At 40.6% G+C, this 26,115-nt stretch overlaps 2 protein-coding genes across 6 annotated transcripts in view; one reads left to right on the top strand and one right to left on the bottom strand.

Moving 5' to 3' along the window:
- Positions 1–26,115, top strand: part of PRIMPOL (primase and DNA directed polymerase) — a 69,286-nt gene that overhangs the window by 41,520 nt on the left and 1,651 nt on the right. The window contains exons 10-16 of one of the 4 annotated variants that reach the window (XM_044225630.1): positions 9,081–9,243; positions 10,914–11,002; positions 12,979–13,068; positions 13,146–13,254; positions 17,457–17,539; positions 17,619–17,665; positions 20,390–20,623. In XM_044225630.1, the coding sequence (XP_044081565.1) occupies positions 9,081–9,243; positions 10,914–11,002; positions 12,979–13,068; positions 13,146–13,254; positions 17,457–17,539; positions 17,619–17,665; positions 20,390–20,623 (815 nt within the window). Of the gene's footprint in view, positions 1–9,080; positions 9,244–10,913; positions 11,003–12,978; positions 13,069–13,145; positions 13,255–17,456; positions 17,540–17,618; positions 17,676–20,389; positions 20,732–26,115 lie in introns of those variants that run through there. The other 3 variants (XM_044225629.1, XM_044225628.1, XM_044225631.1) reach the window with 3 other exon arrangements.
- CENPU (centromere protein U) overlaps positions 24,745–26,115 on the bottom strand; it is a 33,703-nt gene continuing 32,332 nt past the window's right edge. For both annotated transcript variants that reach the window (XM_044225634.1, XM_044225633.1), the window contains exon 13: positions 24,745–24,913. In XM_044225634.1, coding sequence (XP_044081569.1) covers positions 24,779–24,913 — 135 coding nt within the window. In that variant the 3' untranslated portion in view covers positions 24,745–24,778. The remainder of the gene's footprint in view (positions 24,914–26,115) is intronic.

Raw genomic sequence — 26,115 nt, 5'->3', positions numbered from 1 at the left:
ACATTCCTTAAAGTGTCTTTTGAAAAGGACAGGGATTTAATAGTACACGCTGACATTTTTTTTTTAAGACTTTTTTTTTAAAGTTATCTCGATCTCCAGCATGAGCAAGAACTCACAACACCGAGATCAAAAGTCTCATGTTCTACTGACTGAGCCAGTCAGCCGGCCCCAGAATTTTTTGAGGAAACTTTTTACTGAAGTATAACATTCAATCAGAAACATGGCTAATTTATGAGTGTGCAGGTCAATGAATTATCACAAAATGAACCAACTCTTGTCACCACGCCACCCTAGATGAGAAATAGAAGATTACCAGGATCCCAGAACCTCCTCCTGGTGTCTCCTCGTGAGTCCTCTTCCTCCTCCCCACAGGTGACTGCTAATCCAGTGTCTAACACTGTTTTTGCTATTTCTGAACTTTATCTTTGGAGCCCTATCTTATTTGTGCCTTGCCTTTTCACTCTCTTTTAATGGTGTCTTTGGTGAATGAAAGTAACTTTAAATAATAATAGTCTGATTGACCATTTTCCTCTTAGTGTTTCTTGTATCTTGTTAAATCTTTCATTATCACCAAATTATGAAGATATTTTCCTATCTGTAAGGCTTATTTTTTTACCTTTTATATTTAGATCTACAGTCCACTTGGAGTGGATTTTTGCCTGTTCTTTGAAGAGGAGTTAAGATTCTTTTTTTTTCCAAACCATAAGTGACTCTTAATCTCACGAAACAAACTGTGGGTTGCTGGGGGGAGGGGGTTGGGAGAAGGGGGGTATGGTTATGGACATTGGGGAGGGTATGTGCTTTTGGGTAAATTGGAAGGGGAGATGAACCATGAGAGACTATGGACTCTGAAAAACAGTCTGAGGGGTTTGAAGTGGCGGGGGGGTGGGGGTTGGGGGTACCAGGTGGTGGGTATTATAGAGGGCACAGCTTGCATGGAGCACTGGGTGTGGTGAAAAAATAATGAATACTGTTTTTCTGAAAATAAATAAATTGGAAAAAAAAAAAAAAGAAAAAAAAAGATTCTTTTTTTTTCCATATATGAATATCCATTTGTCTCAACACTGTTGAAATAACAGTCCTTTTCCTATAAGGACATCTTTGTCATAAGTCAGTTGTCTATATATGTTTTGTCTTTTTCTGGATTATGTTCTGTTCCATTGTTGTATTGATCTGTTTTTATGCTATTACCATTACTGTCTTAATACAGGGGTTTTTTTAAGTCTTGATATCCGGTAGAATAACCCACTAACTTTGTTCTTTGAAATTTCTTGGCTGTCCTTGACCCCCTTGTACTTCCATTTAAATTTTAGAATCAACTTGTCAGGTTATACACACACACACACACACACACACACACACGTAGCTAGAATTTTGATTTAGTTTGCTTGAATCTAGAGATCAACTTGGGAAGAATTGACATTTTGTGGTCCAGTTTGTGAACATGCTTTGTCATTCCACTAACATAGATGTTCTCTAATTTCTCTCAATGTTTTATATTTTTCTAAACAGAGAACTTACACATCTTTTGTTAGATTTATTCTAGGTTTTTGTTTTTGAGGGTTTTTTTGGTTTTTTTGTTTTTGGTTTTTTGGGTTTTTTTTTTGCTTAAACAACAAACATTCCTTTCTCACAGCTGTGGAGGATAGAACTGCAAGGTTAGGGTGCCGGCATGGGTGGGTTTTGGTGAAATCCCTGTCCTGCTTTACAGATCACGGTCTTCTCATTGTATGCTCACATAGTGGGGCGAGAACGATATTTGATTTTTTGATGCCTCCCTTTTGGGATTTTTGACACCGAAAATACTGCCTTGGAAGCCCTTTAATAGTCTCAACCTTTTTTTCCTAAATGATTTGCCCAACTTTCCTATTTACAACGGAAGGGTTACCCCCAAATAATCTTGTCTCATTTTCTGTTTCTGCCTGCGGCGTCTTCCATACCAACTCAACTTTATCTTAAGTTATGTGTTGCTTTTCTTTTGTTTACAGCTAATAGAAAATAATTGTTTTTTTCATTTTTATTTTTGTTTATGTGAACATGAGTTTTTTTCCCACCTTCATTTTTTTATTGAGGTGTAATTGACATGTCACATTACATTAATTTCAGGTGGTCAACATAATCTGAATTTGTATATATTGCAAAATGATCAGCACAGGAACTTTATACTTAGTTACAGAATATTTTTCTTCTGATGACAATTTCTAAGATAATACTCTTTTAGCAACTTTCAAATATGCAATACAGGGTTGTTAACTATATGTGCCATGCTGTACATTACAGTCCCATGACTTATTTATGTTATAACTGAAGTTTGTGTTTTTTGACTCCCTTTACCCATTGGCCCACCCCCACCTCCCCACCTCAAGCAACCACAAGTCTGTTCCCTGTATTTATTGGCTTGGGTTGTTTTTTCTTTAATTTTTAGATTCTTTGTATAAGTGGTATGGTATTTGTCTTTCCCTGTCTTATTTCACTTAGCATAATGCCCTTAAGGTCCACCTGTGTTGTCACAAATGTCGGGATTTCTCTCGCTCTTTTTTTTAATAGTTAAATGATATTCCATTTTGTGGAGATATATACATATATTTTCTTGTTTGATTTTCTTTATTCATTCATCTGTCCACAAGACAGTTTGTTTCCATATCTTGGCTATTGTAAGTAATGCCGCAGTGAATATTGTGATGCATCTGTCTTTTTGAGTTAGTATTTTTATTTTATTCAGATAAATACCCAGAAATAGAATTGCTAGGTCATGGAGCAGTTCTATTTCTAATTTTTTGAGGAACCTCCATACTGTTTACCCCAGTGGCTGCACAAATTTGCCTTCCTGCCAACAGTGCACAAGGGTTCCCTTTTCTCCACATCCTCATCAGTGATGTTATTTCTTGTCTTTTTGATATATCCACTCTGACAGGTGTGAGGTGAGATGTCATTGTGATTTTGATTTGTATTTCCCTGATGATTAGGAATATTGAACATCTCTTGGCCATCTGCATGTCTTCTACAGAGAAATGTCTATTCAGATCCTCTGCCAAATTTTTAAATCAGATTTTTTTTTTAAAGATTTTATTTTATTTATTTGAGAGAGAGAGACAGTGAGAGAGAATGAGCGAGGAGAAGGTCAGAGAGCGAAGCAGACTCCCCATGGAGCTGGGAGCCTGATGTGGGACTCGATCCCGGGACTCCAGGATCACGCCCTGAGCCGAAGGCAGTCGTCCAACCAACTGCGCCACCCAGGCGTCCCTAAATCAGATTTTTTTTTCTGTTGAGTTGTATGAGTTCTTTATATATCTTGGCTATTAACATCTAATCAGATATATGATTTGCAAATGTTTTCTCCCACTCAACGTGCAGCCTTTCCATTTTGTTGATGGGTTCTTTTCTCTGCAGAAGCTTTTTACTTTGATGATGTCCTGCTTGTCTATTTTGCTTTCGTTGCCTCTGCTGTTGGTGTATTTAAAACACCCATCTCCAAGATCCAGGTCAAGGAGCTTATTGCCTGTGTTCTAAGAGTTTTATGGTTTCGGGTCTTTGAATCATTTCGAGTTAATTTTTGTATATGGTGTGAGAAAATGGTGTGGTTTTATTCTTTGGCATGTGGCTTTCCAGTTTTCCTGACTCACTCTCCCGAAGAGACTGTTCTTTCCCTATTGTATATTCTTGGCTCCTGTGTTGTGGAGTAATTGAACATATAGACTTGCATTATTCCTTTGCCATCTGTTCTGTTCTGTTGATCTGAGTCTGTTTTCATTGCCAGTCCCGTACTGTTTCGATTACCGTCGCACTGTGATGTAGTTTGAAATCAGGACCCGTGATGCCTCCAGCTTTGTCCTTCTTTGTTGGGATAGCTTCAGCCAAAAGATCCACTTTGGATCTTTTGTAGTTCGTATAAATTTTAGAATTCTTTGTTCAGCTCTGTAAAAAAATGCCACTGGAGTTTTGATGGGGATTGCACTGAATCGTAGCTTGCCCTGGGTACTATGGACGTTTTAACAATATTTTTCCAGCCCATGAGGTTGGCGCCTCTTTCCATTTGTTTGTGTCATCTTCAGTTGCTTTCCTCAGTGTTTTGTGTAGTTTCCTGAATATATAGGTCTTTTACCTCCTTGGTTAAGTTTATTCCTAGGTATGTTATTCTTTCCAGTGCTTTGTAAATGGGACTTTTTAAAAATGGGGTTGTTTCTTAATTTTTTTTAAGATTTTATTTATTTATTTGACAGAGAGAGATCACAAGTAGGCAGATAGGCAGGCAGAGAGAGAGAGAGGGAAGCAGGCTCCTTACTGAGCAGAGAGCCCGATGCGGGACTCGATCCCAGGACCCTGAGATCATGACCTGAGCCGAAGGCAGCGGCTTAACCCACTGAGCCACCCAGGCGCCCCTTAATTTCTTTTTCTAATGGCTTATTACTATAGAGAAATGCAACAGATTTCTGTGTTGTTGATTTTGTATCCAGCAACTTCACTGAATTCATTTATTCTGACAGTTTTTTGGTGGACTCTTTGGGGTTTTCTACATAGAAATTTCGGTACATAAACATCGGCAAATAGTGACAGTTTCACTTCTTCTTTCCATTTTGGATGCCTTTTGTTTCTTTTCTTCCCTACTTGCTCTGGCTAGGACATCCAGTGCCATGTTGGTAAAAGTGATGAGAGCAGCGTTCTTGTCTTGTTCCTGACCTTAGAGGAAAAGCTTTCAGCTTTCACCACCGAGCGTGATGTTAGCTATGTGTGTGTCACATTCGGGCTTTATTTTGAGCTGTGTTTCCTCTGCGCTCACTCTGTTGAGAGTTTTGATCATGCGTGGATGTTGAATTTATATATACATACACACACACACACACACGTTCTGTATATGTCTGTTATTTCCCTCTGGCTCAATGTGTGGTTTAAGGTTGATGTTTCCTCATTATTGATCTTCTGTCTGGATGATCGATCCATTGGTGTAAGTGGGGGTACTGATGTCCCCTACTGCCGTATTTCTATTTCCTGTTAGGTCCTTTAATATTTGGTTTATATATTTAGGAGCTCCTATGTTGGTGCCTAAATATTTGTAAGTGCTATATCCTCTTTTTGGACTGACCCTTTTGTCATTATGTAATGCCTTCTTTGTCCCTTACTGCAGTCTTGTTGAAATATTTTGTCTGACGAAAGTAGAACTACCCCAGCTTTCTTTTGGTTTTGATTTGCGTGGAACTTTTTTTTCCATCCCTTCACTTTCAGTCTGTGTGTGTTCTTATGTCTGAAATGGGTCTCTTATTGGGAGCATATAGATGGGTCTTCTTTTGTTTTTACCCTTTCAGCTTCTCTGTGTCTTTTGGTTGGTGAATTTAATCCATTTATAGTAATTATTGATCAGTATGTACTTGTAGCCATTTTGTTCATTATTTCCTGGCTGTTTTTTCATTCTTTTTTTTTCTATCTACTTCTCTTGCTCTCTTCCTTTGTGGTTGGTGAATTCTTCAGTGGCATATGCTTCCTTTCTCATTATCGCTCTTTTAGCTACTATGGCTTTTTGCTTTGTGGTTACCATGAGGCTTAAGTATAACGACTTACTTGCATAGTAGCCTATTTTAGGTTTATAACAACTTAAGTGTGAATGCATTCGAAGCTGTACATTTTTACACTCCATATCTCCCCCCCCCGTTTTACATTTTGCTGGTTACATTTTATATCTTTTTGTCTTGTGCGTCCCTTAGCTCATTATTATGGTTGCAGTTACTTTACTCATTTTTTGAGATCTTTACACTAGCTTCACACTTGATTCACATACTCCTTTAATATATAGTTTCCTTTACCAATGAGATTTACGCTTTTATACGTTTTCTTGTTACTAATTAGCAATCACCCCCTTTTGGTTTTTTTTCCAGCTTAAAGATGTCCGTTTAACATTTCTTGTAAGACCGGTTGAGTGGTAATGAACTTTTTTATCTCTTGCTTGTCTGGAAAGCTCTTTATCTGCCCTTCAGTTGTGAATGATAACTTTGCCAAATAGCGTATTCTTGGTTGGAAGTCTTTTTCTTTCAGTACTTGGAATATATTCTGCCACTCTCTGTGGCCTGCAGCATTTCTGCTGAAAATATGTGCTCATAGTCGGATGGGGTCTCCTTGTATGTAACAAGTTGTTTTTTGTTTTTTTTTTTTCTTGCTGCCTTTAAGATATTCTCTTTCTCTCTCTCTCTCTCTCTCTCTCTTTTAAGCTGATGGCATTTTAATTATAATGTGTCTTGGTATGGGCCCCTCTGCTGCATTATTTCATTTGGAATTCACTGTCCTTCGGGATCTGTGCGTCTTTTCCTTCCCCAGGTTATTAAAGTTTTCAGTTATTTGTTCAAATAAGTTTTCTGGCCCTTTCTCCTTCTGGGATTCATATAATGTAAATGTTAGTCTTATCAGTGTTGTCTCCGAAGGCCCTTAACCTATCTTCACTTTGTTTCCTTCTTTTTTCTTTCCACTGCTCTGTTGGGGGAGTTCCTCTGTCCTGTCTTTGGGTTCATTGGTCCGGCTTTGTCTAGTTTGCCATTGAACCCTTATAGTGTATCAAGATCAGTTTTTGTTTTTTCAGCTCTGTGATTTCTGTTTGCTCCTTCCTTCCATTTTCCATCTCTTTGTTGAAGTTCTCACTGTGTTCATCCATCCCTCTCCCAAGTTTGGTGTGCATCTTTATGAACCATTACTTCGAACTCTTTTTCAGATAAATTACTTCTCTCCATTCTGTTTAGGTCCTTTAAGAGTTTTATCTAATTTGTTTGGAATGCAGTCCTCTGTTCTTCATTTTGCTTGACTCTCTTTGCCTGATGAAAGAGCATTTCCTCCCAGTCTTGAAGGGTTGGCCTTGTGTAGGAGATGAAACTTCTCCTTCAACTCTGTCCTAGCTCTTGGTTGTTTCCCAAACTTTTGTTAATTATCCAAGCAGCCTCTTTTAGCTTTTATGGTTCCCAGGACTTCAGAATATGCCTGGCCCAGTTAATGTCCCAAAGGGCAGGATCTCATTCAGCACCTGGGTTCAGGCTGATAGGTAGCGACTTTAAGAGAATGGAAATATATACAGTCATATGGGTCTACAGATGTGAGTCCCGCTGACCCGCACAGCTGGGGAACATGGAGGCATCCTGTGGGTGGTAGTTGCAAAACTCAGGACTTGCTGAGCATACAAGCTCGTTTCTGAGAGGTCCTGGTGAGCTGTGGTCCGGTGGGAGAACACAGCGATAGCATCACCTGGCCTGTGCTCCCTGGGAGCAGTCTGGAGCTTCTAGATGTGTGCCAGACTTGAAGATTGCCCCCCAGACCAAAGCTTTAGGACAAGCAGTTAGGCCTCTTTCCCAGAATGTTCCAGTCTTCTCTGTGTGCAGTGCGCAGGGGGTGGCAGCCCTCTAAGAACTCTCTCTCTGACTGATGCAGTCTCGTGAGCCCCCGGACCCGAAGCCCCCTGGCCCCCAGAGCCAGGTGACTGAGGGTTATCCCCTAGGAGGCAGCTCCAAAATGCAAGGTACCCGATGTCAAAACTGGGGCACGAGATGCTTATACAAGTCCCCCTCAAGTTACCAGAGATGCTGGTGCTGTGAAGCACAGCAGGAGAGAGGACGGAACTACTGCCCGCCCTCCAAGGTCTCAGGAAAGGTTTCCAGGCAGACCCTGCCGGGGTGTTAATGTCATTAGAAACCAGCCCCATCCGCCGCGCCAATTGTGATAGCTAATAGGCTTCTTAGGGAGAATGCGCCCCTGGGCCTGTTGCCTCTTGCTGAGCCCTAGGGATGGTGGCTGTTGAAGAACTCCTCCTCTGTCAGTCTTAGTTCTGCAGGACCTGTGAGCGTCAGTCCAATAGGCCACCAAAGCCAGGTGATGGAGAGGAGTCCCCTGGCAGCAACTGCAAAAATCAGGGCACCAGACAAAGGGCCTAAGCCCTGTTCTGGAAGATCCCAGTGAGCTGAATGGTGCGAAAATTTTGTCCACTGAGCTCCATGCCCTGATGGCCCTTCTGGAGGCTCCTATAAGTGTGCCAGACCGGAAGCTTGCCCTTTGGGCTAGGTCTGCGGCTCAAGCAAATAGGCCTCTTGCTCAGAAGCTGGGTGTGTTTCCCGTGTGTCTCTGTGCGGTGCCGTGGGGCTGGTAGTCTCCCGAGCACTGTCCTTCCAGCTGTACAGTCCTGGGGACCCAGGAACCAAGCCTCCTTGAACTTCAGAGCCAGGCGATCAAGGGATCACCTGAAAAATGGGTTACCACGTGTAAAAACCCGGGCACCAGATGGGAATAGACACTTTCCTCCAGGAGCTTCTGGTGCTCTGGAACACAGCAGAGGGGGAGCCAAAGCCAGCCTCGCTCCTCTGGCTGGAGTGAGGCTGAGGGGGCGGGCAAAGATGGCACCCACTAAGAAAAGGGAGGGGGGAAGGAAAAGGGGGAGAAAAAAGGAAAAGAAAAAAGATGGCAGCCACCGGCTTAGAGAGGCAGAGAGGATGATGGTGCCCACCACCTCCATCCCTGGAGAGTATCCCTCAGTCCAGCGCTGTAAGGTTTGGAAATGAGTCCCTTTCACATAAAGTCTGGGCACTTTCGGAAGGGCTGCTTGCGCACTAGGCCTTGAGGTGAGTAAGTGTGCAGGCGAGCCCTTAAGAGCCCTTCGTCAGTTAGCCACAGCGCAGTCTTCAAAGCCAGATGTTTCTGGGGCTCATCTCTTGGGGCAGGCCTTAAAAGTCGGGCTACCTAATGTGAGTTATGATCCTTTACTTTCAAGGAGAAGCTCTAGGTTTTGAATTCCCTGCCAGTTGTGGATGTTGCCCTGGGGGTGGGGCTTACGGCGAGATTGTGTCTCGGCCTTTCCCACCTGTTTCCATGTGGTTTCCGTCTCACTGGGTGAAGGAGTCAATCTGCCGGGTTGTAGGTTTTTTCTAGAGGAAATCTTTCCGAATACCGGTGTAGCTTTGGTGTGTTCCCGTGTGGAGAGTCCAAGCTCTTCATATATTGTCACCTTGAACCAGAACCAGTTGTTTCTCTAATAATGCTATTCAAAATTAATATTTACTGACCATAAAAACAAATCATGGAAAACATGCATTCATAATTGTTTTATTAATTTTTAATAATAGGAGTTTATACAAGAAATAGAAACTTCCGGCTGTATAAGTCATCGAAGATAGGGAAGCAGGTGGCTTTGGAGATTGCTGAAGACAACAGATTTTTTCCTGAACAGTCCAAGAATATTTCTGAAGAAAATCAGTATTTCCTGTCTTCTTTGGTCAGCAATGTCAGGTATATAGTACCAAAACACACCGTTGTGCATTCATGAATGTTTATTAAACAGCGAATGACATTGTGTAGTACCAAAATGTGAATTGTGTAAATTCATTCTAACTTAAGAATTCTTAAATTCTAGGTTAGCTTTCTTTTTATAAGAAAGAAAACGAAAACTACTTGAATTCCATTTGGAAATAGAGTTATTGTTAATACCTACTTTCCATGGATATACATTCATATGTAAAATTTACATACCTCCTTCATTCACAGAGTATTTTCTTGAGATCATTATTTATGTGGTTATGTCAGTTGTTTAATCCACTGAACATTATATCATGACTATCTGCCAAGTTAATGACTCGCAACAGTTAATTATAACTAAAACTTTTATTGCTTATATAATTTTCCATTATACTGATGAACTCTAATTTATTGTCAGTTTTGTTGTTGAACACTGAAGGTACCACCTTTTGGTCATTTTTAAAAAGTGTGAAAGACCTCTTTCAACAGAAATGTTTGCCTCCATTGCTGTACCGGAGTTGGCAAATTTTTGTTAGTCCAAACCACACTTAACGATCAAACTAAATTGCCTTCCTCAGTTGACTTGCTCTACTTCTTTTTCCTTTGCCTTCTCTAGATACAGTTCTCAGGAGGAATCCCGTAGAAATGGATGTTCATAAAATACTTAAGATACTTCGCTGGAGGGGGAGTTGTGTCCGCATAGCCACTCACCAGCAGTTACTGGGGAGGGTGGGAAGACGGGCGGTTTCTCTTCATATTATTTCTGGACTTTGAGTTCTTTCATAACATTTTTCAGATGGAACGTCAAAGTCTTAGTTTCCTTACCTTTAAAATGGACATGATGTGACCCCCTCTCTTAGGGAGTTGTGAAGATGGAGGGAGTTAAAACTGGACAAAAAAGGACAGCCATGCCCGGCACATGGTAGCCTCTCAGTAAATGTTAGTTGTTAGCAATAGCAGTTCCGCGATTCTGGAAGCGCTGTAGAGATACTGGAAGAATTGTATGACAGCTGCTGCTCACTGCTGCTGGCCCAAGAGAGGCTTCTTACTTTGTCTTGTGTGGGAAAAGCACCACAGCCTGTAAGATTGCCTAAAGTCATCTCCCTATTACCAAACCCCATTTCCGTTGTAGTTTCAGCATTAATTCCACAGAAGTGGATTTCTACTGAATAAGGGTTTCCTTAATTTTCTTTTGTGGTTCCGAGTAAATACTGGGTACATTTCTTCCTGAAATGAAAGCTAAATTCTTTAGGGTTATAAATGTGTCTTTTGGTTAATTTTAATTATTTTTTCCTTTGCTCTCATCCCTCCTTCCTTCTTCCCTTCTCCTCCCCACATTATTCACACTTTTGCAAACCATTGTAACAAAAATTTTAAAGGCACCATACTTTCAAAGAGTAGAAATATATACTTCATTCTGTGGCTTCAGCAGTCCCAGAGTCCCCTGATTCACACTGTAGTTGAAAAGAGTATTTTAAATGATCACCAGACTAGTGTTGGGATTGGTGTTTTTGTAGGCAAGTGTGACTTCATTGTCCTAGAAGAATTAGCTGTTGAATAAAGGATTTTAATGTGGAACTATGTGAAATTCAGTTTCCTTTCTGTAGCCATCTCTCTTTGATTCTGAGATCACCTTGCTTTCTTTCTTCCAATATTTTCTTCAGATTCTCAGATACTTTACGAATTCTGACCTGTGACACATCTCAGAATGAACAGAAGCGAGTTGAGTATTTTAACAATACCAGCAATAAAGGTAATTTTAAGAAAACAATTTCCTATGAAAATTTAAGGATACAAAGTCTGTTTTGCCTTAAAAGTCTTAAATCTTCAAGATTCTTATCTACTGATCCTTTAAAACAACTTAGTTTGTATTCAAATTGGAAAACGTATAAAGAAAAGATGCTTTTTTTTTTTTTAAGATTTTATTTACTTATTTGACAGAGATCACAAGTAGGCAGAGAGGCAGGCAGGAGGGGTGGGGAAGCAGGTTCTTTGCTGAGCAGAGAGCCTGATTCGGGGCTCAATCCCAGGACCCTGAGATCATGACCTGTGCCAAAGGCAGAGGCTTAACCCACTGAGCCACCCAGGCACCCCAAGAGAAGATACTTTTTAAAGCTTATTCACTAATTTTCATTTTATGGTGATTTTGAGGGGGGGGAAAAAAGCCCAGAAGAAAATAAAGTAGTTTTGTTTGTAGAAAGAAACCCCTATTAAAAGAAAAACTAACAGTACTCTTCCCTCTGTCCACAATCACAGATGGACAGCCGCTGTTTGTTTCCACTGAACCCAGAGGAGCTTTCCCTGTATTCTCATTCTTTTAACGGCTGCAGAGTTTTTTCATGAGATGCATATGTTCTTCATTCTTATACTGAAAAATGGGCTTTTTCTATCAATACATTAACTCTCTAGTAAACATTTTTACACGTATTTTGTGCCATTTTACAAGAGCAAAAAACTGAAAACAATCTAAATGTACAAAATGAGGTTGGTGACACTATTATAACATACTCGGTAGCCATCTAATTTAAATTTGTAAAGCCAATATAAAATGGAAAATTTCCATTTATGATATTAAGAGAAAAAAGACTCCAACATTATTTGGGAGGTGTGATCCCAGGTTCATTAAATTGTGGGTAACATTTTCTTAGGTTTATTTTCTTCTGGTTGTTTAACAGTCATTTCTAGACATTGCCTTAGACTTTATTTCTCTCATTTCTGCTTCATTATATTTTCCATAGTTTCTCCAACTACGTAAGTATTTCACTCTGTAAGTGAAATATAGGTTTTATTTCAAGAGAAGTAGATACTCCATGTTTAAAAGTTAAATGAAATTTTAAATAAGTTATCATAAATTATTACAGTAGATTCTTAGATACAAAATATAACTGATCCTACAGCTGAGGATCATGGGAGAACACACCTATTGCTAACAAGTGGAGTTTGGTCCTGGCTTCCATGTGGAGAGCTCTACCATGAGGACCTGTGGGGCATCTCGGGAAAAGGGCATTAGAAAAGATTTATTACAGGATGCAGGCTTGAGTTAGGTGCTTTTGAGAAGTGTCTAAGGAGGCATGGGTTTGTTTCAAAGAGACGATTGGATGACTGACTATCTTCATAAATTTTATCTAGAAGGAAGGCAGGTTACAGTGCGTGTAAAGCTATAATTGGTTAAGAAGGAGCAATTACTCATATCAGGTAAGGTGGGAGGTGTTGGTCATTTCTACGGTTTAGAAAATGTTCATGTTTTGTCTGTGTTCAGACACAGTTTTGGAGTGAGTGGTCTTGTTTTTTTTCATGAATCATCTTGGCCACAGAGCGGCCTTATCTGATGTTGAAATTCTGTGAGATAATTCCTTATTAGCAGGGAAGCACCGTTGCTGAGCTGTCGGGGAGCAGCCTGGTGTGTCGCAACATCAAGGCTGCGCTGATAGCGGTAGGCTGGCTCTGGAGTACAAGGGGTTGCTTTTCTCTTTATCAAAATGAAGAAAGCAGTTGAAATGATTACAGGTGCTTCTTAGGAGGAGTAGTTAACATTTGACTTAACTGCCAGGTTTGACTTTTCCCTGCTTGCTTGTAGGGCAAGCAAGAACCCATGACTGCCTGAAACCATAGAAACAAAAAAGTTGCAGGGGCTCCATAACCTATCATTGTCCTAAAGAACAACTTTTAACATTTAACTCTTCGACTCTTAGCCACTCTAACTACAATTAATTTTTCTCTCTGTTGCAGCAGGAAACATTGAAGGTTTTCATTGTTCACCCTACCCTGAAATTGACCAGTTTGTTCTTTCTTTGGTGAATAAAAATGGCATTAAAGGAGGTAAAGATAATCTTATTCTTTATTCACTGTAATATGACAGAGTTTTAATACCTTTAGAAACATTATTTGTATTTTAGGAATTCGACACTGGAGCTACTTTTTCCCAGAGGAATTACTGGTTTATGATATTTGTAAATATCGCTGGTGCAGAAACATCGGGAGGGCCCACAAGAGCAATAATATCATGTAAGTAATGTTGCTTACTAACGAATTCTGTGTATTTAACCAATATTATTTTAAATGTTTATAATTTGTACAGTTGAACATAAAAATGACTTTGGTTTCTACAACAAATTTAGTTGTATCAAATATTGTATTTGGGTTCTGTTTTATAATATTGAATTTGGCTATGTTAATTATCACCTTGCTTCATAGCACATGTCATCTTTATTTGTACTTTATTTAGTAGTATAATCCCTTAGGTAGTATAATCTTGAGAAGAGAAAGATAGGCCTGAGCAGGGCTAGGAAGAAATTAGAGGCAATAGACAGGTGAGTGAACAGGGACAAGGAAGTATCTCTCTCTCGTCCTTGACATTTTATGGTGTGTAAATTGAAATTGAACAAATTAGGGTGAAAAGGAAATTATTCAGTGTTAAGAGTTGGAGTTAACATTAACTTGGTCAAGACAAAGAGTGGTACTGGATGGCCCAGTTAGTTAAGCGTCTGCCTTCGGCTCAGGTCATGATCCCAGGGTCCTGGAATGGAGCTCCTTGAGTCAGGCTCTCTGCTCGCAGGGAGTCTGCTACTCTCTCTGTGCTCTCCGTGCCTCTCCCAAATAAATAAATAAAATCTTATGAAAAAGAAAAACAGAATCATATTGAAGGGAACCAATATTTATCGAATGCTTGCTGTATACACCAGGCCCTGTGTTAGGAGTTTTCTTTAAAATCCCCTGGCAAAAGGAGAGGAAGTGAAGGATGAAATAGAATTTTAGATAATTCAAGGATATGGTAAGAATAGGAATAAGACAGAAACCCAGTAGTTATCAGTTATGATGTGGGAAATTTTGCTGTTTTGTATTTAATATCAAAGCTGAGACTTCTGTATATCAAGTGTATACAGCATGTGTGCCAGATGTGAGGAAAGATCGTGAAGCTTTTGCTAGAAAGCTGGAAACATTGTGGGAGGCATCTTTCAGTGCTGCACATCTGTATGTAGATTAGCTTAGTTAAAAAAAAAACAAACTTATGCTCAATACACAAAAGCTATCACTTAGAATAACACAAAGGAAAAACTCCCCCACAGGCCCAGAACCAATGATAACTGTGGCTATGGTTTTGGTTTATCTTTCTCGTCTTTTACTCTATGTATTTTACCAGGAATTCATTATCATAAGATGATCATCCTTTAACTTTTTGAGATTCTTAGGTTTCTACATATTTCTTTCTGGAAAATTACCTGCTTCTATTATGTAGCCATAATCTCTTCTTTTTCTTCTTTTTCTTAACTGTGAAATCCCCGTACATATAAAAGCATGTGCGGGTACGCCTCAAAGGCACACTGAAATGATCACGTGTCCTGTCTGCCACATGAGAAGTGGAACTTGACCAAACCTCAGAAGTGTTCTGTGGGACCAACCCCGGTTTCTTCCTTTCCTCTGACCATCTGAGCTAATAATAACTCTTGTCCTGGGTTTTGTGTTCATCTTTCCCTTGCTTTCTTTAAATGTTTTTTTTTTTTCCCCCATACATATTTATATTTCTAAGCAATAGATTGTTTTGTTTTCCGTGTTTCTGAATCTTGTGTAAACTGCGTCCTCAGAATTGCTTTTTGGTCCACACTGAGTTCGTGGCGTTCATCCATACAGCAACATGCGGCCGTTGCATATTTTTTCCACTGTGGTGCGGTGTTATGTAAATACGAACGTGCGCGTCTGTTTCCCTCCTCTGGACATCTGGCTCACTGGCTTGAGCGACGCCGCTGCAGGTGCTCAGGTACATCCTGCCTGTGGCCCGTGTGCCAGAGTTTCTCAAAGTCCGTGCCTGAAGGCAGAATTGATGTGCGATAGAGTATGCCCAGATTTCACATGACTACGTATGTGATTTTCCCAAACGGCCAGCTAATTCTCCCGCCAGCAGTGTTTTCAGATATTTTCTGCTGTTCCATAATCTCACCAAGGTATATTTTAAAAATCTCTGTTTGGCTGATCTGGTTGTGTAAGAGGACACTGTGGTTTTCATCTGAATTTACCGGCTCCCTAATGAATATGACATTGGGTGATCAAACCACACTCACACGAAACAGCAGTCTGACCCGAGGTCGGGCTGACCAGTACGTTCTAAGATTCACGGAATCCAGAGGCGGTCCCGTGCTATGAGCTCTGGGGCACCATCACATCCCCATGACTTCCTCATCACTGAGGGTTTGTAAGTAAGGGTTGCGTCCTTGAACTCATTCTTACATAAAAATACTTATTAGTGGGGTGTGTGTCCTTCTGAGCATTGCATAATCTCTCAAACCTTGGAGTTAGTGGACGCTGCCACCCCAGTTCTCTCTTATTCCACATTGACGGTTATGGCCCTTGGTTTTTTGTTTTCTTAAAGCCCTGTGAGTTTTTCTTTTTTCTCTTTTTTTTTAAGATTGTATTTATTTGAGAGCAAGAGAGGGAGAGAATAAGCAGGGGGGAGGGACAGAGGGAGAAGCAGACTCTTCACCAAGCAGGGAGCCTGATGCGGAGCTCGATCCCAGGACTCTGGGATCATGACCCAAGGCAAAGGCAGATGCTTAACAGACTGAGCCACCCAGGCGCCCCGATTATGGTCCTTGTTATCATAGTCACCACCGAAAACCTCAGCTCAACAAAGACAGGCCATCACTGAAAGGCATGAAAGCTGTTACAATATGGAAGCTGGGAACGCTAAGCAAGTAGAATGTGGGGTGCCTGACAGACGTCCAGTATCGCTGTGTTTCCCTAGAAGGATGCAGATACTCTTCATGGCCTGGAGACAGTCTGGTGTACGGCCGGGGGACTGCAGCCCTGGGGTCTTTATGAGGATGGTCCAGGTTTTCTGAAACTTGTTAGGTGTGCTTGGTTTGGGATCTTTTTATCTAGTACTTTGTCTATTTTACCAAAATTTTTAATGTGACTGGCAGAAATTGTTCTTAATGTTCTTAAATTTTTAATATCTTATGATTTATAGTTATATCTGCACTTAATTTCTGATAACATTTGTGTCTAGCTAATTTAATTTTGATCAAGCTTGGCAAGAATTGTATTAGTTTTCACATTTTGGCCTTGTTGATTTAAAATCTTACTTATTACTTCCTGCCCTTTATTTTATTAGATCTATTTTTCATTTCCCAAGTTAGTTACTTATTGGTCTTTAGCCATTCTTTTTTGTGAATAATGCTTTTAGGATTCTGAATTTCTCTCCAAATCTCATTTTAGCTCTGTTTCCCATATTTTACTATATATTTTCAATTCCATTCATTTTCTAATTTCCATCATGATTTTTGAGTAATTGATTATTTAGAAATGCTTCAGTTTCCAAGTTATGGGTTTAGCTATTTTTTAGCTATTTTTGTTACTTTTTTAAAAAGATTTTATTTTATTTGAGAGAAAGAGAAGGCAAGTGCACAAGGGGGGTGCACGAGAGGGTGGGGAAGTGGCAGAGGAGAGGGACAAGCAAACTATGGGGAACGGAGCCCGATGCAGAGCTTGATCCCAGGACCCTGAGATCATGATCCAGGCCAATACCAAGAGCCTGACACTTAGCTGATTGAGCCAGCCAGGTGCCCCACTGTTACTTATTTCTAAACAATTTGCTTTGTGGTCAGAGATGTGTTGTGTGAATACTTTTAAATTTAATGAGACGGACCTGGTACCCTAGCACACTCAGTTTTTATAATTGTTTTATATGTGATTGTAAAGAAGTTCAAATGATCTGAGGCAGTGTTCCTATAAACCTATTATAGTAAACGTGTTAATTGCTTTTAATTTTATTAAAAAATGCTTTTTAGGTCATTCACATTTTCTGTACCCTCACTGAATTTTTTGTGATTGTTTGTATCAATTACTAAAAGAATGTTTTTTAAAATCTTGATTTATGGTACACGGTTTATCCTTGGAGTCCTGTCAGTTTTGCTCATTCATTTTGAAGCCGTCGTATTTGGCGGGAACAGGTCGGGAACTAGGTCTTCTTGGGAAGAACTTTCGTCGATGTGTGTAATTTTGCCCTAAAGTCCACTTGGGGTGTTATTTTTAACATCCAGAGTTTTCTTTGGGTTGGTGTGTATTTATTTCCATCCTTTTACTTCTTACCTGGTCTCCATCTTGAAGGCTTAGGCACGTCTCTGGTAAGCAGCATGTAGATGAACTTTGTTATCCATCCAGCCTGGGGATTAAGTAATAACTTTTTCTCCCCTTTCTTTTTCCCCAACGTAAAGGATTTTGGTTGATCTGAAAAATGAAGTTTGGTATCAGAAATGTCATGACCCTGTCTGTAAAGCAGAAAACTTCAGATCGGACTGTGAGTTACTAATTTTTACATATGTACCAAGTGAAAAGTGGACAGCTACATGGAAGAGTGAAACTGTTTTCTTGTCCAGGTTTTCCGTTACCTGCTGAAGTGAGTCTCCTGTATCTTCTCAAAGAGGTGAGCGCAGGTTTGAGTTTCTCTCTCATTCCTAATCTGTTCTCGGTACGACAGTATAACTGAGCTGTGCGCCATGTCCTCAGGACATGTTGTCACAGAGGAGTGTGCCCCAGTGACTGGGCCGGCGTCTGCACGCACCCACTCGTGCGTGCCCGCGGGCTTCCTCTGCTGCGCCCAGTGTGCACACCCCCCTGTTGGACCGCGCCCAGCCAGGGACAGTCTCTCACTCTTGGCTTTAGGAAGATCAAAATACTAATCTTTGTGTTTATTTCAGCAACTCTGTCTGTAGGTAGAATTGCTAGAAGTAGAATTATGTCAAAGGGTGTGTGCATTTTAAATTTTGGTAGAAATGACCAGATGGCCAAATTGACTTTGTCCTTTTAAAAACTTTTATTTCCCCAAATCATTCACACTCATTGTGAGAAAAAATTAGAAGATACATGAAAAGCCAACAGGGATAAACTCCTCCTTTCCTAGAATTTGACCAGTCAGGGATAACTGATGTGCTTTGGCAGATATCTTCCAGAATTTCTGTTGATGTATGCTCACATATATATTTTCAAAGTCACAGTATGCACCCTACTTTATAGACCTTTTTTCCTAATTTGTTTTCATGAGTACATATTACCAGTTGGTAGCCATAAAAATGGTAGGACATAAGGCTTCACAAATTTTTTTTATAGATTTTATTTATTTATTTGACAGAGATCACAAGTAGGCAGAGAGGCAGGCAGATAGAGGTAGAAGAAGGCTCTCTGCTTAGCAGAGAGCTTGATGTGGGGCTCGATCCCAGGACCCTGAGATCATGACCTGAGCCGAAGGCAGAGGCTTAACCCACTGAGCCACCCAGGCGCCCCCAATGAGAACTTTTTATTAACTCTTTGATCATGTTATTTTCCAGACTGAACATTTTAGTGTTCTTTTCCCCACATCTATCACCCTTTTCCTTTCTGGTGTTCTGGTTAGAATAAAAGCTACCTGCTACACGCAGATTAAGTGAGCTCAGTTGACATTCTGAGTAATGATCTGCTGCCTATTCAATTTGACTAAAAAATGTCTCCAGCACAAATTCATACAACTAACATAGACATGGTAGGAGCAGGACCAACATAGCTGATAGCCAGATTCCCTGGTAAACTCTTAGGTTAAAAAGTGTTCTTGAAATAACCAAGAGAAAATTAATTTGTAAAAATAAACTTTCCCTCCAAGAGGAGGAGGTGTATGTTATCCTTATGTTCGGAGACTTATTTTGAGGAACGTTTGTGGTTTCAGTGGATTTTTAAAAATTACTTTTCTGCTTATCCAGTAATGCCTCAAAAATGCCAAGTTGAAAGTAGCTTTGGTACATCGTATTACCACTGCTTGGACAGAATTTTTTTTATTATTATTTGAAATAGAAAATTAATAAGAGAACAGCTTAATGAATACCCATGTACCTATCACATCATTATAACGGTTTATATTCTGTCCTTTCTGCTTCCCCTGGCTTTTTTGCTTTTAGTATTTTAAGATGAATTACCGATCAGTGTTAGTTACCTGGTTTTCTGTTGCATTCATCCTCTTAGTTTTTTAAACATTTCTTTTTTTTTTGCCCCCCCCTGTAGAAATGTTGCCCAACGACAGGGAGCTCTCCCTTCACCTAGATTTGCCATCACTAACACTTGGCCACATTTGTGTTCTCCCTCTGCTGTTCGGGCGCACGTTGTTATTCTGGAGGACTTTTTGTCTTAGTCCATGCAGGCTGCTATAACGCAGCGTGGCAGGTGGGGTGGCTTGTAAACCAAGAAGGTGCTTCCTCACAGTTCTGGAGGCCGGAAGTCTGAGCTGAGGGTACTGGCTGATTTGGCGTCTGGTCGGCTCTCCGGGTCGTAGCCATCTCCTTGCCAGGCCCTCCCTGTCACAGGGATGAAGGAGCGCTCTGGGGTCCCTTTTATAAGGTTACTAATCCCAGTCGTGAGGGCCACATCCTCAAGACCTAATCACCTCCCAAAGGCCTCCCTCCTAATACCATGACGTTGGGGGTTAGCATTTCAACTTGGGAATTTAGGGTAACACAATCGGTCCATACCAAATCTCTTGAGAGGAATTTGCAGCCATCAACCCTATGTCTCTTCATGTTTAAGCTTGTAACTAGAGATATTTAGGTTAAGGATATTCTTAAATGAGTGTGGTAAAATTCCTAAATTCAGGAAATTTAATATTGATCCACTACTGTTATCTAATATAACCATCCATACTCCTGTCTTGACATTTGTCTCAACAGTTTTTAACAGTTTTTTAAATTCATGTTAGTTCTTAAAATACTTTATAAATAGGAAAATCAGTCTTTTAAGATAGCAGATAGATTTTCCAGTTCACCTTCAGCTGGACTGTCTGCTTTTTAAAAAATTCAGTCTACCATCTCTCTAGCCCCATCTGTGTATATTGAAAAGAATGTACCAGAGGAACCAGGCCGGGGGGTGGGGAGGAGCAGTTCCAAATTTAGAGTTTCGAGTGTCTGAGCTACAGTGGCAGCTACATTTGAATTCACTCATTCCCATGGCGACTATAGTGGCGACACTGTCATCCAGCCTATTTATTTTAGAGTCTGTTCAAGAACTGGTCCCTACCTAATGCCTTAGCTTAACCTACACTGACCGGAGAGTGAGAGCATCGCAGTCTCCCTGACTGACCTGTATCCTCTCCCTTTCCCACTCTCCACTACCTTCCCCGGTCAAACTGAAGGAAGAAGAGTTCGCAGCAGCTGAAACAATGAACAGTGACACCGGAAGTGCTCAGAAGCCACCACTGGGCCTGTCGTCAGAAGGTGCCGTTTCCGACGCCGACTGGGACGATGGCCTTGACGAGACTGACTTTGTGGAAGCTACTGAAGATGCTGAACTAGCCGAAGCCGCGGAGAGCGGGCTCCTCGGCTACTGCGGGGGGCAGGAGGACATTCCCGATGAGCTCATCGTGCAGGTATTACGAGAGTAGCTCATTAACCCTGGGCTCTTAGGTAACCGCCGTGATTGGGCCTGACGACGATTTAGGGACCGAAGCCTTATTAAACCTGTTAATGAAAACCAAGTTTTATCACTTTGCTTCTCAATTCCTGTTTTTTACTGAAGTAAGCCAGTTTTCTTCAATATTAGAAATCTTACTAATTGACCAGAGTTGGTCTATGTTCATATCAGCTTCATTTTGCAGGTCTGTTGATGGGTTAAGACTCTTAATCTTATTTAAAAATTTTTACCTGAATTGTAATTGACATACAGTATCCTATTCAGGTGTATATCCTGATTCGGCATCTTTATACATTACAAAACGATTCCCGTAACTCTAGTTACCATCTGTCCTCACACAAAGTTATTACATATTATGACTGCATATTCCCTATACCATGTATTACATCCTTAATATATTTATTTATTTATAACTGGAACTTTGTACCTCTTACTCATCTTTACCTATTTTACCCCCCTGAACCGCTCCTCCCTCTGGTAACCAATAATTTCTTATATTTTGGAGTCTGTCTCTCTTTGGTTTTCTAGATTCCACAACTAAGTATAATCATATGGAATTTGTCTTTGACTTATTTCACTTAGCATAATACACTCTAGTTCCATCCATGTGGTTACAAATGCCAGGTTTTAATTTTTTTTACAGCTGAGAAATATTCCTGTGTGTTTGTATAATACTCCTCATTTTCTTTATTCATTATCAGTGAACACTTAGGTTGCTTCCGTATCTTGGCTGCTTCAAGGAATAATAATGCTGCAGTAAACATAGGTATGATACATTCCTTTGAATTACCGTGTTCATTTTCTTCAGATAAATACCCAGAGGAAGTGAAGTTACTGGATCGTACGGTGTTTCTGAGTTTTTGAGGAACCTCCATACTGTTTTCCATGGTGGCTGCACCAACTTACAGTGCACGAGGTTGCCTTCTTTCTCTCTCTCTCCTCACCAACACTGGTTATTTCTTATCTTTTTGATAATAGCAATCTGATGGGTGTGAGGTGTGATACTTTTTTTTTTTTTTAAGATTTTATTTATTTGAGAGAGAGAAAAGAAGAAGAGCATGCACATGAGTGGGGTGGAGGATCAGAGGGAGAGGGAGAAACAGACTCAGGGCTCGATCCCAGGACTCTGGGATCATGACCTGAGCTGAAGGCAGACACGTGACCCACTGAGCCAGCCAGGTGCCCCTTCATTATGGTTTTGATTGGCGTTTCTCTGGTGACTAGTGGTCCTGAGCCATCTTTTCATACGTCTTTTGTCTGTGTTTATCTTCTTTGGAAAAATGTCTATTCAAGTTCTCTCTGCCCATTTAAAAAATTTTTTATATTGTAGAAGTTTCTATATATTGTTGATATTAACCTCTTATTGAATGTATGATTTACAGATATCTTTTCCTTTTCCATAGGTTGCCTTTTCATTTCATTGTTTCCTTTACTGTGCTGAAGCATTTTAAGTTTGATATATTTCCATTTGTTTACTTCAGCTTTTATTGCCCTTGCTAAAGAGATTGGTCCTCTTAAAAAAAAAAAAAAAAAAAGCATATATATGGGCAGGGGTAAGGGCTGAGGGAGAGGGAGAGAGAATCTTAAGCAGGCTCCACGCCCAGCATGGAGCTCAACATTGGGCTTACGCTCACGGCCCTGTAATTTTGTGATGTCTTTGTCTGGTGTTGGTTATCAGTTATGCTGCCCTTGTAAAATGAATTTGGAAGCATTCTTTCATCTTCAGTATTTTGGAATAATTTGAGAATAGATACTACCTCTTCTTTAAATGTTTGGTATAATTTACCTGTGAGACCACCTGCTCTTGGACTTTTGTTTTTTAGTTGTTAAATGACCGATTCCATTTCATTACTCGTAATTAGTCTATTCAGATTTCCTATTAGTGATTCAGTCTTAGGCTACATATTTGTATTTATCCATTATCCATATCTATGTATAATATATTTATCCATTTCTTCTAGGTTGTCCATTTTGTTAGTGTATAATTGTTCACAGTAATCTCATGGTTGTTTGAATTTCTGTGGTGTCAGCCATTTCTGACTTTTTTGGTGCCCTTCTCTTTTTCTTAATGAATCTGGCTAGAGATTTACCAATTTTGTCTTTTCAAAGAACCAGCTTTTAGTTTCACGATATATTCTATTTTTTTTTATTCTCCACTTATTTACCCTCTGATGTTTATTAATTCCTTCCTTCTGCTAACTTTGGGCTTTGTTCAGTCTTCTTTTCCTAGCTCCTTTAAGCATAAAGATTTTTTTATTTTCTTGCTTCTTGAGGTAAGCCTATATCACTATGAACTTCCCTCTGAGAACTGTTGTTGCAGTGTCCCCTAAAGTTGTTTCCATTTTCTCTCAGTATTTTTCAGTTTCATCTTTGGTTTCTTCATTGACCCATTGGTTGTTCAATAGCGTGCTGCTGCATTTGCACGTTTGTATTTTTTCCAGTTCGCCTGAATTTCAGACATGTGCTCTTTCTTGGAGAATACTCCATGTGCCCTTGAAATGAATGTGTATTCTATAGTTGGGGATGGAATGGTCTGTATATGTTAAGTCCCTCTGGTTTAATGTGTTGTTTAAGGTCAGGTTTCCCTTATTGATTTTTTGTCTGGATGACACTGATTTAGTGGGGGTATTAAAGTTCCATGTTATTATTGTATTGTTAGTTTGTCCCCTTATGTCTGTTAATATCTGCTTTGTGTGGAGGTGTTCCTGTGTTGGGTACATAGATATTTACTAATGCTCTATCCTCTTCTTGTATTGACCCCTGACCATAATGTAATGCTCTTCTCTGTCCTTTGTTAGTCTCTGTTTTAAGGTCTAAGTATGGCTACTCCAGCTTTTTTTTCCATTCCATTTGCATGGAGTATCTTTTCCCCTTTCTTCACTGACTGCGTCTAGTCTGAAGTCTATGTTGTAGGCAGCATATAGATGCCTCAGTTTTTAAATCCATTTAGCTACACTGTGTCATATGATTGAAGCATATCAAAATACCATTTTGTTAACCATTTTCTTGTTGCTTTTGTTGTTCTCTGTACCTTTCTTCTCTTGGTCTCTTCCCTTGCGGTTTGATGGTTTTCTTTAGTGTTTGGGTTCCTTTCACTTTGTCTGTTTTAGGGTTTTGGTTATCACGAGGTTCATATGTACTGACCTATGTAACAGTGTATTTTAAAATGATAATCCCTTCTAGTCCTTGGTGGGAGAGCTGGGGCTAGCCTGGGCCCCGGCAGTCCCAGGGTCCTCTCTGCTGGAGACGGGGTGCCGGGGCCAGACGGCTGCAGTGGGCCCAGGCCAGAGGGTCCTGGTGTGCTCGGCCCTAACACCGCTCTGTGGCATGGCTGGAGCTGGGGTGCACACGGGGTGGGGGGGCGGGTCAGTGCTGGGGGTACAGCTGGACCTCTCTCAAGGGGCCAGGCCTAGAGGAGTGGTTAGGGGGCCCAGACCCTGCTCCAGCCAGGCTCTTGGCGGAGGGGTAAATGAACAACAGTGCTCCTCAGCCTCTTGAGCCCCAGAGGATTCCAGCAGTTCCCTACAGCATGGTGGATGTTCTAAGGTTAGTGCGTGGGTTTCCTTCATTTGCAAGTCTCTCTGTCCTTCAAACTGATGTTTTGTTTCGGGGGCGGGGGAGTTGCTGTGCCCCAGGGCTGGCGACTCATGGGCCAGCGCTTCAGGGCTGGGGTTCCCACTGTCACCCCGTGTCTGCCTCTTACCTCTCTCCTTGGGGCTGGGTTGGGCTCCTGGCATCAGTGAGCAGCGGTTCGTCAGGCCTCGGTGTTCTTCAGGAGGAACTGCTCCATGGGTGTCTGGAGATGCGGTGAGTTCGGGGTCCTTCTGTCCCGTCTTGGAACTCCTCCCTCTGCCACTTCTGGTTAGAGCTCTTCTAGGTCAGAGTCTGATTAGCTGGTGTCTGGAATCTGGCCTCTAAAACCACTTATACACTCAAACTTGCCACCTAACATGGTCATTCAAACCAAATAACTATGAACAAAGTAATCCTAAATTCTGGTGAAAAGCCAGCCTGAACAAGTAGACAAATTTCACTTCTCAAAGAATTTTTATTTACAAAAGTATAGTATCAGAAGGGAACAGGCAAGCGCAGGGGACTAGTCTTTACAGAGTCACATTTCAGTAGATTGGTCACCTTTCTGGTCAAGGAGCTTCTCCAATTGATGGTTGATATTTTGTAGGTGGTTTTCAGCTCCCAGAAGGGTTCTCGCTTTGACTAGCAGAGCTGGAAGGCTGGATGAATCATACTGTTGAAGGAAAATCGTATTTTGATTAACATGCCTAAAAAACTTCTTTAACCCTATCTGTTACACAGCTCACTGCTAAATGGAGCTTTTCGTAAACTTTCATTTTTTAAATTAGGATCATTTTTAAAAATTGGTTTAACCCTTTTCTTTAGGGCACAATTAAAAAGGTTACAAGGAAACTGCTCTAGAAAGCTTAGGCTGATCTCCTCCCTGACAACCAGTTGGTTCCAAGAACTGTGGCATTTAAATTATTTAAAACAAAATCATTCCTCATACGGATCGAGACTTGGTTTGGGCAAGTCTGCCGACCTCATGCCTATTTTAAACGCAGAAAACTGTAAGGCAGATTAACTTTTACCGGAAGAACTAATGGAAGACGAAAACCAGGCCCGTCTAGTTCACGAGGAAAAATGTATGGGGAAGACTAAAGACAAAATTAGAATACGAACCCAACATAAAATAGAAATCAAAACCCAACTCATGATTTTGAAATAACAAAGCCAAGCTTCATGTCGTAAACTAGATCCGGGGATGACGGACTACATTCCCCCTACAGAATTTGCTCATACTTAGGTTAACTGTTTAATTTCATTTTTTCAAGGTGTTTCCTTCAGTGATGAAAAGAACAGCTTTGCATGGAAAAGCTGTGCAACTGTGACTTCCATCCACATAATTAATTCTTCTAGACTATACCCTACCCTGGTACCATGAATTTCAAACAGATATTTGAGAGCCTAATGTATTCAAGCTGCCATGGGACATGCGCTCTCAGGGAGGTGTGGGGGTAGGACTAACATTTGGGGTTAGAGGTCTAGTTTAGGAAAGAAGACAGATTCCCAAATACCTACTTTCCACAAAGGAAGAGAGACACTACAAGTGAGCACAGAAGGCCTACGGGCATGCGAAGGACACGTTAGAAAGACTAGGGTATTCTGAGCAAAGTCAAGTCCTCACGTCTCTGTTTCCACCAAAGTTATGTTCAAATTCAAGCAGCACTATGATCATCCAAGTGAGTAACCAAATCCCCAACTCAAGCAAACTGTAGACTAGTGGGTACTGTCACAGAAAACATTAAAAGCATTCTACTTTCAGATCTAATATACAAACTGAAGGCTTTTAAATCAGTGTAAAAACTTAAAATTGAACTTGGAAGTGAAGAACACAAGTATGATCTTAAGATATGTATTTATATTTTATATAAA

Source organism: Neovison vison, chromosome 11 (genome assembly GCF_020171115.1).
Source record: "Neovison vison isolate M4711 chromosome 11, ASM_NN_V1, whole genome shotgun sequence".
NCBI classification, from domain to species: domain Eukaryota; kingdom Metazoa; phylum Chordata; class Mammalia; order Carnivora; family Mustelidae; genus Neogale; species Neogale vison.
The sequence above is the reverse complement of the archived record's forward strand: the minus strand, read 5'-3'. Positions and strand labels throughout refer to the sequence as shown.